This window comes from Panicum virgatum, chromosome 2N (assembly GCF_016808335.1).
Source record: "Panicum virgatum strain AP13 chromosome 2N, P.virgatum_v5, whole genome shotgun sequence".
NCBI lineage: Eukaryota > Viridiplantae > Streptophyta > Magnoliopsida > Poales > Poaceae > Panicum > Panicum virgatum.
Window position 1 is genome coordinate 23768281 of NC_053146.1, and position 18334 is coordinate 23786614.

At 40.6% G+C, this 18334-nt stretch overlaps 1 protein-coding gene across 1 annotated transcript; it reads left to right on the forward strand.

The window, feature by feature from the left end:
• The first annotated feature begins 7176 nt into the window (after positions 1 to 7176).
• Positions 7177 to 13505, forward strand: LOC120660090 (golgin subfamily A member 5-like). The gene is made up of 6 exons (XM_039938436.1): positions 7177 to 7523; positions 8050 to 8172; positions 11280 to 11459; positions 11544 to 11625; positions 12799 to 12863; positions 13064 to 13505. Exons 1-6 carry the CDS (start codon positions 7230 to 7232, stop codon positions 13358 to 13360), a joined length of 1041 nt encoding a protein of 346 aa, XP_039794370.1. The 5' UTR covers positions 7177 to 7229; the 3' UTR covers positions 13361 to 13505.
• The last annotated feature ends 4829 nt before the right edge of the window (positions 13506 to 18334 follow it).

Genomic DNA, 18334 nt, shown 5'->3' on the forward strand with positions numbered 1-18334 from the left:
ATGAGGCAGAAACTAGGCACTGTATTGTGTGCATACTATGTATGCGAGAACATCCATGGTCTGGTAGGTCCTCCAAAGGGCTGGACAGATTGGGAGGAGCAAGTAAGTAAAAAACTTGTTAATATTTGAACTCGTATTTTAATTAGTCGAAATTAATTATCCTCTTTTTCCATAGGTCGGGGAGATGCGCGATAAACTCATACCGGAGGAAAAGATTATGGCGATTTAAGAACAATTCTCCGGATTTATTATTGAGCAAGTCCTCGATCCAAAAGGCGAATTCTACTATGATGGAATATCTAATATTGACAATCACAGCAAATATGACAATATACGCGTATATATGTAATTAAGAACGAATATAACTATGTAAATATATATGTGTCTATGTATTAAATTTCTATTTATGAGTATGCATGTATGAATTAAATTTCCAAAAGACGAATTCTACTATGTAATTAAGAACGAATATACCTATGCAAATATGATGGAGTATGTATGTATTATATATATAAGCACTCCAATAATATATATGTGTATATATATATTTATATAATATTGGTCCTAGACATTTTCATATGTAAAGGAATTCACATGTATAGATATGTGTATACATATATATATAAGTGAATTAATTTATATATGAAAACTATCTAGGACAAATATTATATAAGTAACTATATATATGTATATATTAGTGGAGATCATACACACTGAATTCCAATACATAAGTTTAATTGAAATGCAAAAGTATAATTGAAATAGAAAAAGAATTGAGAAAAGAAAAACATGAAAAAAAGAGGCATTTTGTCCCGGTTGGTAACACCAACCGGGACAAAAGGGTGCGCCAGCCACGTGGGCGCTGGCTGCACCTTTTGTCCCGGTTGGTGTTACCAACCGGGACAAAAGGTCCTCTTTTGTCCCGGTTGCCAGATCCGGGACAAAAGGGCACCCCTTTTTGTCCCGGACTGGCGTTCCCGGTTGGGAAACCGGGACAACAGCGGTTTTCCAACCAGGACAAATCAACGTTTTTGTAGTAGTGTAGACACGATCCCTCCGCCACCACATTTGTCATGAAGGCGGTCGCCTGACCATATATATTTGCCGGATCGGCATAGCGTCGATTCGGCCACATTCCACCCGGCCGAGATACTCCATTGCCGCCGCCGCCGCTGCCGAGCCGGAGCCAGCGGCCATCCAACTGGCCTCCGACTGCCGAGCTCCTCCACCTCCGCCGTCTAGCACTGGTAGTAAAGAGACGAGCACCTGCAACACTGCCGTCGCCCAGCCAAAGCTAGCTAGCTGCTGTCCAACTGGCCTCCGGTTACCGGGCTCCACCACCACCACCACCGTCGTCGTCGTCTTGTCGGAGTCGGCGCCGTCCAACTAGCCCCTGGCAGAAAGCAGGTCGTGCAATCGGCCAAGGTGCAGGGGAGTGCCCACACACCAGGTGAGTTCAACGACCCACATGCTTATTATTCGACCCCCACGATGCTCATATCTAGTTATATGAGATGCAAATCCACCGTTAATTTTGAAAACTAGCCAGTATGCTCACTTATTAGAAACCTCATCTAATTCACCTGTATCACGTCTCACAATTTTCTCTTCCACCGCCAAATGCCTAAAAATAGGGATGAACATGCACCATTTTTTTTCACGGAATCAGTACCACTAATGCACATGCTCAACTGACTTTTCTACGTGGATTGACAGAGTATGTTGAACTCGTTAGAATAGTTGCGCTGCCCCCGTTTTTCAGGTTTAGAGAGAGGCCACCACTCATTTTGGAACATCGCACGATGAACCTCCCTTACGCTAGCGAACGAGTAGAGGCATCAAACATGCTTATTTTCAAAAATTAGTAGTATTTTGCCTCACTGAAGTAATATTTCCACTATTTAGAGTAGTATTTTCAGAATTTTGAGTAGTATTTTTTATAATTTAGAGTAGTATTTTTTGTACTTTATAGTAATTCGTAATATATGAATCATGCGATCATGTGGTAATACTGCCACACAACAGCACAGCTACTTCAGCAGTCCATGCGATGTCATACTCTGGGGCAATTAATTATGCAAGCTTTTAGTCACATTTTTTTTATAAGCTATGCACTATTGAACTAATCAATTTTTGTGGTCTCACAGAATGGATATTTGGACTTCAAGATACTAAACCTGATATTTTGGATTGCCGCACTGAAGTGAAGGAATAAAGGAAGACAATAACTTATAAGAAAAATGAATTAGTTAAATATTTTTGTTTTCTATTCAATTCATTAACCGCTTACTTTCTTTGTTGTACAAGTAGCTGGTGATTTGTTAGAAGCACTATGTATTCAGTTCATGTGTGATTCACTTGGAGTATAGTACTCATATCACCTATCTAGAAACAGAAGTTTCGTCATTAGGACCTTTGATTTGATTGGTTCATGTGTGATTCACTCGGAGTATAGTACTCATATCACCTATCTAGAAACAGAAGTTTCGTCATTAGGACCTTTGATTTGATTGTTATAGTTGGGTGCATCAAACTATTACTACTAGCCTGATACTACATTATTACTGCTACATTGCTGAACCTGCAACGGGCTGGGTCCATGATCGAGGTGGCCAATATATGAAAATTACTACTAACGTTAAAGGCAAATTGCGCGCATGCATCTTATATGCAAGATCACTCCTCCAATGCTAGTACAAAATTACTCATCTAAAACAAAAATTACCCCTCTAGTATGGGAAGAAAATACTCCATAGTCACGGTAGAAGAGAGACAACATCAACCGTATATTGGACGTGATGATTGCAGGCAATATGCGCTATAGATGCAATTCAAAAACCATGAGATTGTAGTAGAGTAGTATTTTTTATAATATAGAGTAGTATTTTTTGTGCTTCAAAATAGTTTATAACATGTGATTATGTGAATCATGGGGCTATGAGATTATTACCTATATTTGAAAAGATTTTTATGCATTAATCCGACGTGTTTTTATAGCCACAAGCGCTTTCCGGAGCTCCACGTGCAACGTCAATCCAATCTGTTTTTATGCAACAAATGATGGCACATGCATGTAACGTAAATTCAGTCACGTTATACACGCTAAGAGTATCTCGTGATGCCAGCAAATCAAAAGGGTATTAAGACCGAGGTTGGATTCGATTTTTTACTGGCGCTTGTATGCCTTTTTACTCCCTCAACAAATCCATGTAGTAAATATGCAGCTCGTCGGGGGTCTGATAGGTTCGAATCTGACGCCTGGTAGCTTCCCCTACAAATTCGTGTCTTGCTTATAACGATCAATTAGTTTTTGACCTCATGAACCGGCTAAATGTGCATTGAAACAGGACTGTGAAGCCAAAAAATCGAACAAGTGGATGTCGAAATACGTGCACATACCAAAATAGCATTTTTTCCCTTCAATCATTCAAATTAAATAAAAAACAAACCAGTAAGTTTTTACTTCCAACTATTTTCTACTATCTCGTACCTCCTTACGTGATAACAGTTCAATTACCATTTTCATTGGCCATTCGGAATTTTTTTGAATTACTAATCATTCAAAACTGCTTTAATACAATAATGGAGACCAGGTCCGCGTCAATCAAGGGTTGCTGATCCATTTAATCCATTCATTACACTCGTACTGAGATTTTACTCCCTGGAGACCAACGCACCGTAATTTCTCCATTCTGTTACACTCGTCGGAGTCAATCATTGCTCTGCCGTGGGTGTTAAATAACTATTCAACAACACGTATGCTATATATATATAAGTAATTTTATATTTATAGTAAATATGTACAAATGACAAGAACATGGTTCAAAAAAGAATCAAATAAACAAATGCAATATAAAATCACACGCCTTAAAAATTATTTAATAACCAAATAAAAAATAAGTCATGCTACAATAACCAAAGAAATGTAAATGACGAATTTCAGTAAGCTCAAACACTCAACTATCTTGAAAAATATATAGAAATATTATTCAGTATAAATACTATGATTCAATTAATTAATGAAATGTAGCATTTTCACTTTTGCAGCGGATGAACCTGAGTATGGACACAAGAGGTCTGAGCCAACTAGGTCTTCCCTAATGTCTAGGGTCTGAGCCAACTAGGTCTTCCCTAATGTCTAGGGATGTAAATGGTATGGATATTTCCTGATTGTATTCGAATTCGATCCGGTCTGGAAGTGTTTTTATCCGTCCGTATCCGATTCCGAGTATTCAATATCCATAACCGATCCGTATCCGAATACTCAAAAGTTACATTTTTATGATGTCGACATCCATTGCAATCTTATCCGGCAAAAACTAGCACTATCTGTATTAGACTCCGTATTCGAACATAAATATGAAAACAAATACGATATCAATAATATATGTCCGTATCCGATCCGTTTACATCCCTAATAATGTCAGATCTAGAGTAGCGGGACTGGTCAAAGGCACAAAATATTTTAGAATAAGAGAGAGCATATGGCATGTGCCTTATTCTATTGTAACTACTCGTACAGAAGTAGAGCTAGTCGAATAAAAGAAAACTACCCAATAGACATTAGGAATGACTCCTTAGGTAGTATTCGACTAGGATTTCCATGTAACCCTATCCCCCCAACTATATAAGGATGGAAAGGACCCCCTCGAAACATATCAACATTTAAGGCAATACAAACAACACACAAGATGTAGGGTATTACGCATCTTGTGGCCCAAATCTGTCTAAAGCTTTGTGTTCCTTGCACCATCGGTTCCAGACCTCGATAAAACCTCTCCTACAAACCTACCACCTTGGGGTATCTCTAGGTGGGTTTGGTGGCTAAACACCGACACCTAACCTGCAAGGAAATAAAGCAAGATTGAATAAGACTCTGAAACTGTATTCTAGAGAACCCCAATCTATTCTAAAAAAAGGAAGGGTCAACTTATAAATATATTATCTTATCAACAAGGCTCTATCGGTAAGTGTTTATAAATTATAACTAAGCGAAGCTCAAATACTATAACATCCTCATCCAGGCTAACCAAACTCCGAAAACAACGATGTGATGTTCTCTGTTTTTCACATAATGCCATGCCAAATGTATGCAACTTGATTAATTGTGCCTAAATTCCTATATTGTAGCTAGTCTAAAGTTGCATACCACATTCAGTGGCTGGTCTGCTTAAATTTGTTAAGAAATAGTATATGACTTTTCAAACATGCTTGTACTATCTGTTCGGAAAACAAGATTATTTGCAAGCCAATATGACTGTAGTTATATATTGTTAGCATCATGCATTGCTTATTCTTTCAGGTCATTAAAAACACTACCAAAATCTTATGGTTTCATGAACATGCTCTTCCACTATGAGCAAACTAACAAGTAGATGTATGTTCTTGAGAGAAAATCAGCAATCACAGACATAGAAAATAAGGAAAGTATACAGCTGTATTAGCAGGTCGCTACTATTGTCGACATGGTTCCCAATCCGCACTTGCAAGCTCGGTGGCTATATATACTTCTACCAGTCTTTCATCCTCACTAGTAAATGACACGCGCCTTCGCGCGCGAGCCCATGCAATGCGGATAATTTCTTGATGTAACGTAGTTTGAGAAATCAATGTCTCATGTGGTTTATCGATATGTGCTTGATAGTATATTGTTGCAATACTTCATTTATGAAAGTAGTGTCAATATTAGAAATGCCGTATTCGTGCGGTTTCGTATGTTTTTTCGTTTCAATAATAGGATCTCAGATTGTTACGGATTAGTTGTGTAAGACAAGGTTCTTTTTTCAAGAATAATTCTCTGAAATGCGGGATGATTTTTCTGTAAATAGAAGGGAGTATTTGTGCAAACGAATTGCGAAAGCATTTTGAATTTTAAAATTTGATCTATAACGATGTTGTTGATTTTTAATTTTTGATCGAATTTTATGATGAATAACTTTTGATTTCAGAGCATTTTGATGTTCAAATTATACGTATAATGTTGCTCGTGTAGAAGTAACGAATGAATGGGATGTGGTTTGATTTAGGTAAAATGCTAGGATTTTCTTAAAAATTCCTATGAGAGGAGTAGGATGGCGCGTTGATTTTGTGAAACTTTAAGGTTTTCTTAGTAAATTTACCTAAACCGGGAAGGTTGGACTGTGGGTTGATTTTGGAAAAATTTGTGGACTTTTTTTTGAAAAGTTATCTTTGAGAGGAGCCGGACTGCGGGTTGATTTTGCAAAAGGTTGAGGGTTTTTTTACAAAATAGCCGGAACTCGCACTCGATCGGAAATTGTAGACGACGGGGACAACCTCTCTTTGTGCCTTTTGCCAGCCCTTTTATCTATAGAAATATCTTCTGGTTATCATGCTAGTATACCCTGCATAGAAATATTTTAAACAAAAAAGTGATAAGTAAAACAAACAAAAATTCCTAAAGCACAATATTCATGTGCATGTCGTTGTCATGATAGGAGTCCTCTTGGTGAGGCCATGGCGCACCAGCATCTCAACTATGCTCAGATCACCAGCATCGTCGCCTGCTGAACTGGATGACAAGCGCCTCTTTTCTGCATAATACTGCCAGGCAACAAAATCTAAGCTATACCTCAAATGTATCTTGCATTGTTTTTATGGAAGAACAAACAAAGAAAAATCACGTCCATACACAATGCACATACAGTAATGACACGCGTGGACATTTCGGTGAACACATCGGAGGGGCGGTCGGGCTTCAGGAGTAAGTCCTCGGCGCCCTCCTCTAGGCACCAGTTGATCCGGTTGGTCACGTTCTCTGACAACAGATTCATCACCAACCTCTCTCTTACTGTTTTTTTTTAGCTAGACGAAGCGTGGGATCTTTGAATGCCTGGTCGCTTTGGCAGCCTTTTTAAACCATGCCTTTAACTTGTTTGAAAATTTTCCTGTATATAGCAATCATGAAGATTCACATATGAGTATAATGAGAATGACATCAGACATCTAATCATGATATTGAGCATGTAATTAGCAGAAAATAGTGCTAAATATGATACGCAAAAAGTACATATCGATGGTCACCTATTGAGCTTGCAACAATCTCTTGCTCTAATTTCTTCTCCATTCGCCATCATTGGACTGGGCCTGTCCTCCCTCCCCATCCTTCTCCATGACGGCCCAGCCCACCAAGTTAAAGCCCACCGCTTGAGGCCATCTTCCGTTCTTCTTCCTCGATGCATCGACGCTGAGAAGCAGGCAAGCAGCACGCCATGGCGGGGATCCTGGCGTGGGCCGCCGATGTGGTCGGCGGCGCAGGCCCCAGCGACGATGAGGCCGACGACGCGCGCGAAGCGGCCTCGGCCGCGATGACCCCGGAGCAGCGGCTCCGCGCCGCCGAGCTTGACGCAAGGGCGTCATCGATGCGGCGCGCGATCCAGGACCTGCGCCTCCGGGTGCCCCCGCCACACGTCGCGCAGCGGCTGCCGCACCTTCACGCGCACTCCCTCGCTTCCTCGGCGGCCCTCGCCCTTCAGCTCAACGCACACTCTTCCACCAAGGAGCAGGTAGTGAATCCTTAGCTGTTCTCCTTTTCTTTGTATTATTCTCGACGTTCTTGACCTTTTTATACAAGTCGTCCTGATAATCGTTAATCGGAAAATAGTAGTACTAGAATCAAGTTAGCACAGCCCATTTGATCTGTTAAGAAGTGCAATTGTTGGATCTGGATTTGGTAGATGCTCGAGAGATTCGTTTACAAAAGATCTTACTTTGAAAATGCACATATTGATGTTTGTATATGATGGTTCTGTTATGAGAAGGTACCAGTTTTTAGAGCATGATTTTCTGTAGGGACATTACTTGCTTATCTACATTTGTACTTGTTTGCGTCTGCAAAGTTGGAAAGTTTCTAAATGGGTCAGCTGATACACTCAGTGTTAGTGGTGCATTTGCCATCGATTTAAGTATCCGTCAAGTTTAACAATACTGCTCAATTGATTACTTAAATATTACAGTTGGTTTCTACTCACAGTGGAATAGTTGGCCATTCCTATGCAGTTATCTATAATGGGTCCTGTAAACTCTTTGTAGGCCCAGCAGAGAGAAATAACTCTTCAAGAAGAAAATGCAGCCTATGAGAAAGCTCTATCAGATTGTAGATGGAAAATTCAGGAAAGGCAGATGGAGGCCAATCAGCTTCAAAGTGATTTGAAGGTACAGTGCTGTGCCATTTAAGAAAAATGTTTTGCCCTCACGTCATTTTGTCTTTATGCGCCTTATATTCCTCCACTTGATATGGTCTTACTAAGTACACCGTGCATGTTACATTTTTTTCATGTATATTCAGTTTAATCAGCTTTTCCTATTGTGAGATTGCTACTCCCTAAGCATTTGTTAATATTTTTATGCCACCTCACATGAGGCTTCAACGACCATATTTTAGTAATAACCACAGCATTGCCATTAATAGATACCATGTAGCATTACAGAGAGGTAACGACTGCTTGTGATAATGGATCAATCTTTATAACTGTTAAGGGCCAAATTTATAGCATCTGGTTACATATTTGTAGAAACACAGAATAATGTAAAGAAATAAATTTACAGCAGCAAGCAGTTATTATTTATGCAACCTCTCAGTACTTTAAGATGTTTTTTTGCAACAAACAGAAAACAAATGAACTTGCCTCAGGCACGAATCTAACAGTCGCTGACTTAAGACCGATCTGACAAGAAAAAATAATGAGAAGTTCACTATTTGCCTTATGAAAGCACTCTATAGCAAACAGCATACTTGAAGGCAGCAAATCATAAAAGGTCTCTTCATGAACAATTCTCATGTCATGTGTCTAAGAATCTTCATCATGATCCCTGTAAATATGTGAATTTTATATCAGAGCACAGGTAAATGAAAGAAAACAAACAGATCAGCCACTAAATAATCTTTTTGAGCATACATGCTTATAACCGCCTTTTCTAATTCATGTTGGCTCCAACAGTCCCACCAGGCCGCGCACTCTTGATCCTATCCTAGATTATCTATTATTTAGTATTTACAAAGTGAAGCCAGATGAACAAAATTTCTGCTGTTTTTGTGCCAGCAATTTAGAGCCAAATGCTCAAATTCCTGCATTGATGAACAACAGTAGCTGTTGGTCGACTCAATGGCAGGATATGCCAACTGGGAAAAAATAGTTATGTATGCATTTTGAATCATATTGTACCAATACAAATGTTGATTATGCGTACATCAAACATTCAAACCTCTAACAAAACCACCTGCAAGAACATAAGGGGAAAATTAAAAGCCATAAACAACAATTATTAAGATGGAAAGGTGAGATTTCTAGTTCATATGAACTTGCCTAATTAGAAGAGGACAGTCCAGCAAGTTTTTGAAAACACATGCTGAGTTAGCTACAAAAGTAGACTGCCCTGACAGCCTGAATGAAGTGATCTTTATCCTAGACTCAGAGAATGGACAAATCTGATCCAACTAAGCTCTAACTTAACCGAAAAATGTAGGAGCTGCCTTATTTGCATTAGTCATGCTGTACACACAGGCAAAGTTTCAGATGCAGCTGAGAAATTATTCGATGACTGGTTAGATTAACATCATTTATAGCATAATGAGAATATTGTAAAGATTGACCAGAAGTCTGGTACATCATTGCAGTGGACCAACATTAACAATTCTTCATGTTTGATGTATGATTGGTTAGTAAATAAAAGTGAGTACACAGAAAATGCACTCATATCTAAGTTGACTAAATAATGCATTTCACATGTAACAGAAGTATTTTCCATACGTAGAACATGTAGGGCTGCAGAGAGTGGATCTTCTGCAATCATGTGTTTAATGTTGATTGACATCCCCATGAATGGATGCATGCTTGTTCATGACTACAAGACATAAGTAATAACTGTTAATATTTAAAAAGAAATAGACACAAAACACGATTAATTGTATATTAAGAGGGCAGAGTCTGACCTTTGGACTTCTCTGCATTTATCACTAAAGTATGCAAACCTGGCAGTCCTGGCGTAGTCTGATAGTCTCATTTTTCAGACTTCTTTGCATCCAAACATTCAGTGCTTGGGTGATTATCAACTAGATCCATCAAGCTTACTGGGTGCCAGCTAGTGTGTTTTAGATGATTATTAAACTACCCTGTGCCGATCAATATGGAGTCAAAACAAAACTATCTATCATGTACATGAGAATATTGCAAAAATTCATTGCATATACAATTGCTTAATGTTCGGTTGTTTACACATGGATTGGTAAACCTAATTGCTACATGATCAACCATTTGTGCACACAGATCCAAATTGTGCACGAATATCTTCAATCGAATCAAAGAACATGCAGTCATCTTTTTTGTTATTAAACCATATAGGCAGAATTAGGGAGGTCAGGTGGAATCGAACGGACCTGTATGGGGACTTATGGCGACATGGTTGCAACAACGATGACGATTTGAAGGTGGGCATGAGGGTGGTGGCAGGAAGCGGCCGAGTTGAGTGATTACGGGGACGATGAACAATGCAAGGATCACTACCTGGTCTTGGAGAAAACAGAGCGCTGGAAGGGAGAGAACAGGTCGCATCTGCAATTTCGTAACTGTTGAAATAACAAAACAATCAAAGTCTAAACCTAAACGTTGGGGAATAAGTTGATACCTGCAGGAACCAAATTGGGCGGCTGCAAACCATGGTTCGAATCTTACAATCCTATGTATGCTGCAGGTCTATAGTGCAAGCATTGGATTGACCATGAAAGATGGATGTGCGGAGAGGGGAGGGTGGAGGAACACGATGGGATTGAAAGTCCAAGCAGGGGGCTGGGAGGAGAGGAATTTAAGGGTCAGGCGTTAGGAGGCAGATCTGCATATATTTAGGATAACTCCCATGGACAATCACAACCAGCGCAACTCCTTTGACAGGGAAACCGACGCGCTGATTAGTAGTGTTAACGACCACAGGGTTTCGTTCGATAAGTACAGGGTCTATTCTCATTGTCATGTTTCCTGGGCTACTTGTATGGACGTACTCTTGTATTGCTACTTAAACGAAAGTTTGAGTTCTCTGCATCAACAAGGAATGACTTTCTGAAATATCCATGTTGTCCTGTTCTTTGATGATTATCTTGAAGTCTTTAATCAGCCTGTTTGGAGCTAGTGATGTTCATCAACTTTTACTCTTTACTTGAATGGCAACATCTCCTGCTAAATCCTTTTTATGTTCTTTTTGCATACACTTTTTCCTTGCAAACTATAAGGCCTCGCTCATTCTTTTAATATAATACATTATTTTTATAGGAAATGGAGGTAGCAGAGCATAATTTAAAGGCACAGCTTGAAGATGCTCTGAAGGAGCAAGAGGCTACTCAACATAAAATATCGACTACAGCTTCTGAAATAACTGAAAATGCTCTACTGGAAGCTGAATCATTGATCAATCTTAAGTCTAAAGACTTGGAAGAGAAGAAAAGAGTGTTGGTACGCCATTCTTTGGAACTTTCTTCTCTATTTTGTTTTGGTGCATTGTAGGATTCTTTAAAAAAAACTATTTCCTCAACACAGGAACTATTGGATAACAAGGTGCAAACATTAGAGAAAGAGTGGTCAGTGGTTGAAGAAGAATCTTTAAAGAATCCCACTCCTGGTACTTTTGATTTTTTTCGGCATGTCCTCCTTTTTGTGAACCTCATGTTGGATTATCTCATACTTATTCTATATCATTATACTAATGAACCTCTTGACTTGTGCTACTTTGCAAATTGCAAAACATGATCATTAAAGGGGCCAAACATGCCTATACAAAGTAATTCCATATACATATGTGCTATGTGTGAACAAATAAAAAAACATGAAACCATTGATAATATTAATAATTCCAATGTTTTGCATCGTAATGGACATACTTTTTTTTATCACAGCTTTGATTTTTTATGAGTTGACTAGGCATATTTATTTCATGGACACCTCTTTACTTGCTAGTGACTTTTTTCCATAAGCCAACTGCAAAGAGATGTATTCTGAATATTGGAAGAACACAAAATGGGTTATGTTTGTTTACTCCTTGCTGCTCTGTTTACTAGTAGACCATTGCTTATGCACAGCACTCAGCACCCAATTTCTATTGGTTGACTTGATAGAGAGAAGTTTTCTTATCAGTTTTCTGTTTTGAATGCACAAGGGAACTTGATAATTTTTCTCGAAATTAAACTATCAGAAATCAAAATGATTCAGGGAAACCATATCATCACATATTCACATTATTTGGGCATCCAGGAAGTTAAATTCTACATGGTTACAACTCATATTTTTAAGAAGTAAAGCTTAATCCAATCATCACAGTTAGGTTTTTCATGTTTGGAGGGAGTAAGATCACTCCATTGTAGAATTAGGGCACATTGCCCTGTGTGACATTGTTTTATGAGGTAGCTAACTGTTTACCCGAGGTGCATTATCCATGGATCCAAATTCTTGAGTGGGTTCCTTGTTAAGGGGCAGTTAGTAGATAATGTTTTGAATTTATGGTAGCAAACTGTTGCCATTTCGGAAGCTCAACAAGGTTAGTTCTATACTTATATCTAATTCATGTGGCTAAAGTATAACTGGGGAAGTGATTATTGGTACGCTTTAGCAACGACTAGTTATGCAAACTGGTTATTTCTTCCTGTTTGATGTTAATCTTATCTAATTTCAACATCCCAGTATCCCACATTATAGGTTGTTTTTGCTTTTCTAAATACATAGTACCTAGAAAAGCCAAAATGACCTATTGGAACAGAGGTAATAGCAATCTTAGTGGTCTTTTCTGCTAAATATGCAGCGCAAAGGGAGAAGATCCTGGAGAGACAACTACACAGCCTCATTGAGCAGTTGACATCCAAGCAAGTCAGTTCTATCTTCTACTACATCTTATGAATGGGCCATGGCCCTAGTGGTCTCTTCACAATCCTACCTGGCCCTTATGCAATTTTAGCTCAAAATTGTATAGGATTAGAGTCTGGCCCTTGAATTATCTAAGTCAAATTTCAAAGCCCTTTACCACCCCTTCCTGCCATCTCAAACTTAGTTGTCTTAACATTTTGCAGGCTCAAGCTGAAATCCTGATCACGGATGTACATGCCAAAGAAAAAGAGCTGGAACGGCTGAACCATTTGAATAGAAATGTTTGCAGCAGTGCCAATGAAATAAGTGCACCTCGGAGCCGGTTCAGCAGAGGTCTTTTCAGTGGCCCTGAAGATTATTGTGATGCAAAAGCAGGTCGGAAACTGTATCAACCTGGCCTTAGAGCAGAAGGCCAGAAACGGCTCATGATTCTTAGGTCCGCAATTGTACTGTATGTTTTGCTGCTTCATATTGTTGTTTTCATAAAGATCTCAGTTTGAAAGCAGTTACATTTCATAGGGTAAAAAATCTTTTCAGCGGCACCAAGCATGAAAATATTTCTTATGTAAATAATGTGTAATTTGTTGGCGATCATGCTTCTGTAGAAATTTTATTATGGGGAAATCTGTTCTGTAGCTTTTAGAATGTGTGTTGTTATTCTGGGAACTAAGAAATCATCTGTGCTTTTTAGAATGGGTGTTCCTAAGGTATGTTGCGGGCTTGCGGCTTTGGTTGAAGAGTAAAGAGTTAGGAGCCGCTCTGCCTGGTGAGCAACTCAGGATGAAAGACATGGCAGCAAACCGGACTTGATGGGTATGGTACCTGCTGCTGACTGGGCAGCAACTTTAGAAATTAAGGAGCTTTATTGTGCTTGGAAAAATTAGCAGTCCTGAACTGATTTAATGATTTTAAAATAGAAAAAAAAACCTGTTACAAGGAACCAGGTGTGACATCCTGCTTAATATAGGATTAATAGAATACTCATATTAATAAGTTGTAATTTTTTTCTGAAAGCCGATCTCCAAAAAAAACTCCGAGATTAAGCGTGTTTGATGCACGGACGTCGTACATGGGCCGTTTACACTAGACGTACGGGACGTGGCCAAAAGAGGACGTTCTTGGCTTGGGATTGACCGACGAGGACGTCGGTCTCTTAAGGGGGTGAGTATGTGACATCCCGGCCCAAGGCTTAATATAAAATTAATATGATATTCATACCAAGTTGTAACTTTTTTCCGGAAATCGATCTCCAAAAAACTCTGAGGTTAAGCAGGCTTGGCCCGGAGCAATTCTGGGATGGGTGACCGACCGGGAAGTCTTCCCGGGTGCGCACGAGTGAGGACAAAGTGCGCAGAAAAGACTTGTATTGGTATGTGAGGGTAGTCCATGTCCTAATTAAGCTGCTAGATGTAAGCGGGCCCGGCTTGTTGGAAATATGCGTTTAAGAATACCAGATTTTAATTTGAGGCAAAATATAAATAGCAACGCTACTGCTAACTCAAACAGAATTGAAAACTAAACGAGTAAATCAAACTGAAACATACTCATGTTAAATTTGATTACTATTACCGATCAGTGCTCCGTCCTCGTGAAGAGACGATGCAGTGCAGATTGTAGCAGCGCAGAACGTAGTTGAACAGTCTCGAGCGGTCGCGCAGTTGGGCTGCCCAGAAACCTTATTGCCGTCCCTCGTGCAGGCTTCACGATGGCAAGGGTTCGGAGATACTGCTCACTGTAGGGTCGAGATGGCGGACTAGAGGGGGGGTGAATAGTCCTTTCTAAAACTAATTGCGCCGGCTAACCGAAACTTATGCGGAATTGAAACTATTCGCTTAGCCAAGACTACACCCCTCTAACTATAACTCTAAGGCACCTCCAAAAAGATCCTACACAAAGCAAATGGAGTGCCAAGCTAGTAAGAGCTCTCTTAATAAATCTAATGCCAAGACACACAAGCCTAAGCACTAGTACTTCACAAACCGCGGGAGCTCCTACACAATTCTAATGAGCAAAAGCACAAAGCCAACCTAAGCTCACTAGATGCTCAAGGACAAGGATACACAATCCAAATCCAAGAGCTCAACTTGCTTAGTTACACAATCTAAGCAAGAGCAACTAATTAAGCTACACAAGCTAACTAGATACACTAGGATCTCTACTTCTAGCTACACAAGCAAGAAGTTGATTAGCAAGCTACACAAGCTAACTAATCACTAGAGAGCAACTACACAAGCACAAGATATAGAACAATGTAAATACAATGCTTGTGATTTGGAGAAAGCAAACCACCGAGAAGAGTAGACAAAGTTGACACGGTGATTTTTATCCCGAGGTTCACTTGGTTGCCACCAAGCTAATCCCCGTTGAGACAAGCTCCAAGGTTGCCGCCGATCCTCTTGCTAGTGGTGACTCTCAAATCACACTCTCCCACGTGGAGTGCTCACACCGAGCTCTAGCACATGATCCGGCCAGACCACTTGTTGCTTTTCACGTCTCGCTCAACTAGAGTTGCTCTTCGCGGCTCCCGCGGGGTGAGCACAATACCCCTCACAAACTCTTCTCCGGAGCACCGCACAAACTTCTTGCGGGCTTCAACGGAGTCTCTTGCCACCAAGCCGTCTAGGAGGTGGCAACCTCCAAGAGTAACAAGCACACCGGCTTGCAACACGATCACCTAGTGCCACTCGATGCAATCTCTCAAAGCAATCGCACTAGAATCGCTCTCTCACTCGATCGGATGAATACTATCAAGTTAGAGTGAGTAGAGGGCTCTCAAGCACTCTCACACATGGACACTAAGTCCCCAAAGTGCTCAGCACTCACAAATGGCCGGCCACACCCTCTATTTATAGAGGGAGGCCCCAAACTAGCCGTTACACTCAAATCCCGTGAAAACTGAGTTTTCGCGGACTGTCCGCCTCACAAAAACCGGACCGTCCGCCATTTAAAACCAACGGCTAGAACTGCAATGATTATGTGTCAGAGTCGACCGTTAGAGCCCCGGGCGGACTGTCCGCGCCCCTGGGGCGGACTGTCCGCGGTTCAAAACTTCGAACCAACCGATTTGTAAACGTCTCTGACTAAATCTGGAAGTTACCGGCGGACTGTCCGCTCCCCAGGGGCGGACTGTCCGCAGTTCAAAACGTGAGCACACACAGAAACCGCAGTGTTTCTGTCCCAGAAATTTCAGTAGGAGGCGGACCGTCCGCCCCCAAGGACCGGACGGTCCGCAGGTCATTTTGGGCACCCAAGACAGAACAACCAAGTTTCTGCGCCCGTTTCAGCTTTTAAAGGCGGACCGTCCGCCCCCATGGACCGGACGGTCCGCAGGTCATTTTGGACCACCCACAGAGCCAAAAACGGTTCTGTTTGAGCTCAACCGAGATAACGGCGGACCGTCCGCCACTCAAGGGCGGACCGTCCGCAGGTCTAGCGGACCGTCCGCAGGTCTATTTCCAGCAGAAATGTACCTCGGTAAAACGGCCATAACTCTTAGCTCCGATGTCCAAATTAGGTGATCTTGGACTCTATGGAAAGCTAATTCAGAGGGCTACACAACCCAACTGAATACTTGATCCAAAACACAATGGATCAAAGCAGTATTCCACTCCAAGAGCCACCTAATTTCCGGAGAACACCGAAAAACCTTTCTTACTTCCCAATGTTGATCAACAACAACTCCAACTCTTTCTCCTTTGCAAATGTGCCAACACAACCACGTGAACAACACCATGTGCATGTGTGTTAGCATTTCACAATCATTTTCAAAGGATTTTCACTTGATCTCACCACGCCACTCGATCCTAGCTACATTGCAATGTTAGATCGCTCAAGTGGCACTAGATGACCGATATGCAAACAAGTTTGCCCCTCTTGATAGAACGGCCATCTATCCTAAATCCGGTCATGCACTTCTCTACACAACCTTTGACCGGTGAAATGAAATGCCCTACAAGTCATACCTTTGCCTTGCGCATTCCATTTCATCTTTCCAAATATTGATGCCACACAAGCACCAAACTCCATCAAGCCTTTTGATCATCTTCATGAGTCAACACTTGGCTTGATCTTCCTTGAATGATATGATCCACTCCATATCATCACATGACTTCTTTGGTCCATCGATCTTGACCTTGCTCGCTCTTCACCGTTGCCTCGGTCCATTGGCGCCAAATCTTGCCCAAGCTTCACCGCCTCGCGGTCCATCGCTTCAAAGCCTTGACTTGCCCTTCTCCATTGCAACCGGTCCATCAAGCCAAGCATTGTCTTGATCTTCTCCACTTTGGTCACATGACTCCATGTCATGTCTCATATGCAATGAGCTCCTCGATCACACTATATGAGCATAGCATCAATCCCTTAGCCATTTCTCCACCATGGCACATGTTGCTCATACTAGTGTCTTTGTGTGGACTAATTTCCTGTGTATCTCAACATAAACACTTATTAGTCCACCTAAGTTGTCACTCAATTACCAAAACCAAACAAGGGACTTTCAATCTCCCCATTTTTGGTAATTGATGACAACTCTACAAAGATATGGAAATTAAGCATATTCCAAGCTAGCACTTCACACATGTGTAAATAGCTAACTTGGTTTGGATTTTATGTTTCTTATCCACTATTAAGACCACTTGTAAAAGATTGGATAAGCACCATAAAAAAATCCAACTTGGTAGTGATAACTCCCCCTACAAGTGTGCTCAAGAGATTTGGTTTTAAACTCACACACATGCATAAATATGAAATTTGTGGGATTGTTATCACTACTAAGTGATGCTAAGGTATATAGGATAAACCTTTGAAGCGTGATACCAACTTGAGTTGCATCCTTGAAGTTCATTCCTTAGCATCAATGAGTAACTAGACATTCATCAAAAACTCAAGATGCCTCATGAGATCAACAATATTAGCAAGGCTCTTGATCCATTTGTAAAAAAAATGTCTAGCTACAATCTATGCATGCTAGTTATCAAATCATCAATTAAGTTCTATGACTAGCATACATCACACACAAGCAATGCATATATAAATTTTAAAACTTATGCAAATGCAAGCAAGCACATGAATATGCACATATCAAATGCAAACAACTAAGTTCATGAGCTTGCTCCCCCTACTTGTGTGCTCCTCTTGTCCAAGAATATTGATCCTCCTCAATATTGCCCCTCTTGATCCATGTCCATGATCGTACTCTCATCTCATCTCTCCCTTTGTCATCCAAGGATAATTCATATCTTTGTTCATTTCTCTCCCCCTTTGTCATCAATGACCATAAAAAGGGCCGAAGCCACATGAAATTGGCCATGTGAAGATCAATGGCTACCACTTGAGGTTGTACCTCTTGTACTTATAGGGTTACCACTTGAATACCCCTTGTAGGCAATCATATGAAGCGTTTGTGGTTTGATACAAAGAGTTGGACTTGGGTAGATGGTTGAGTCTTGAATCTTCATTTTTGATGGACACTTTCA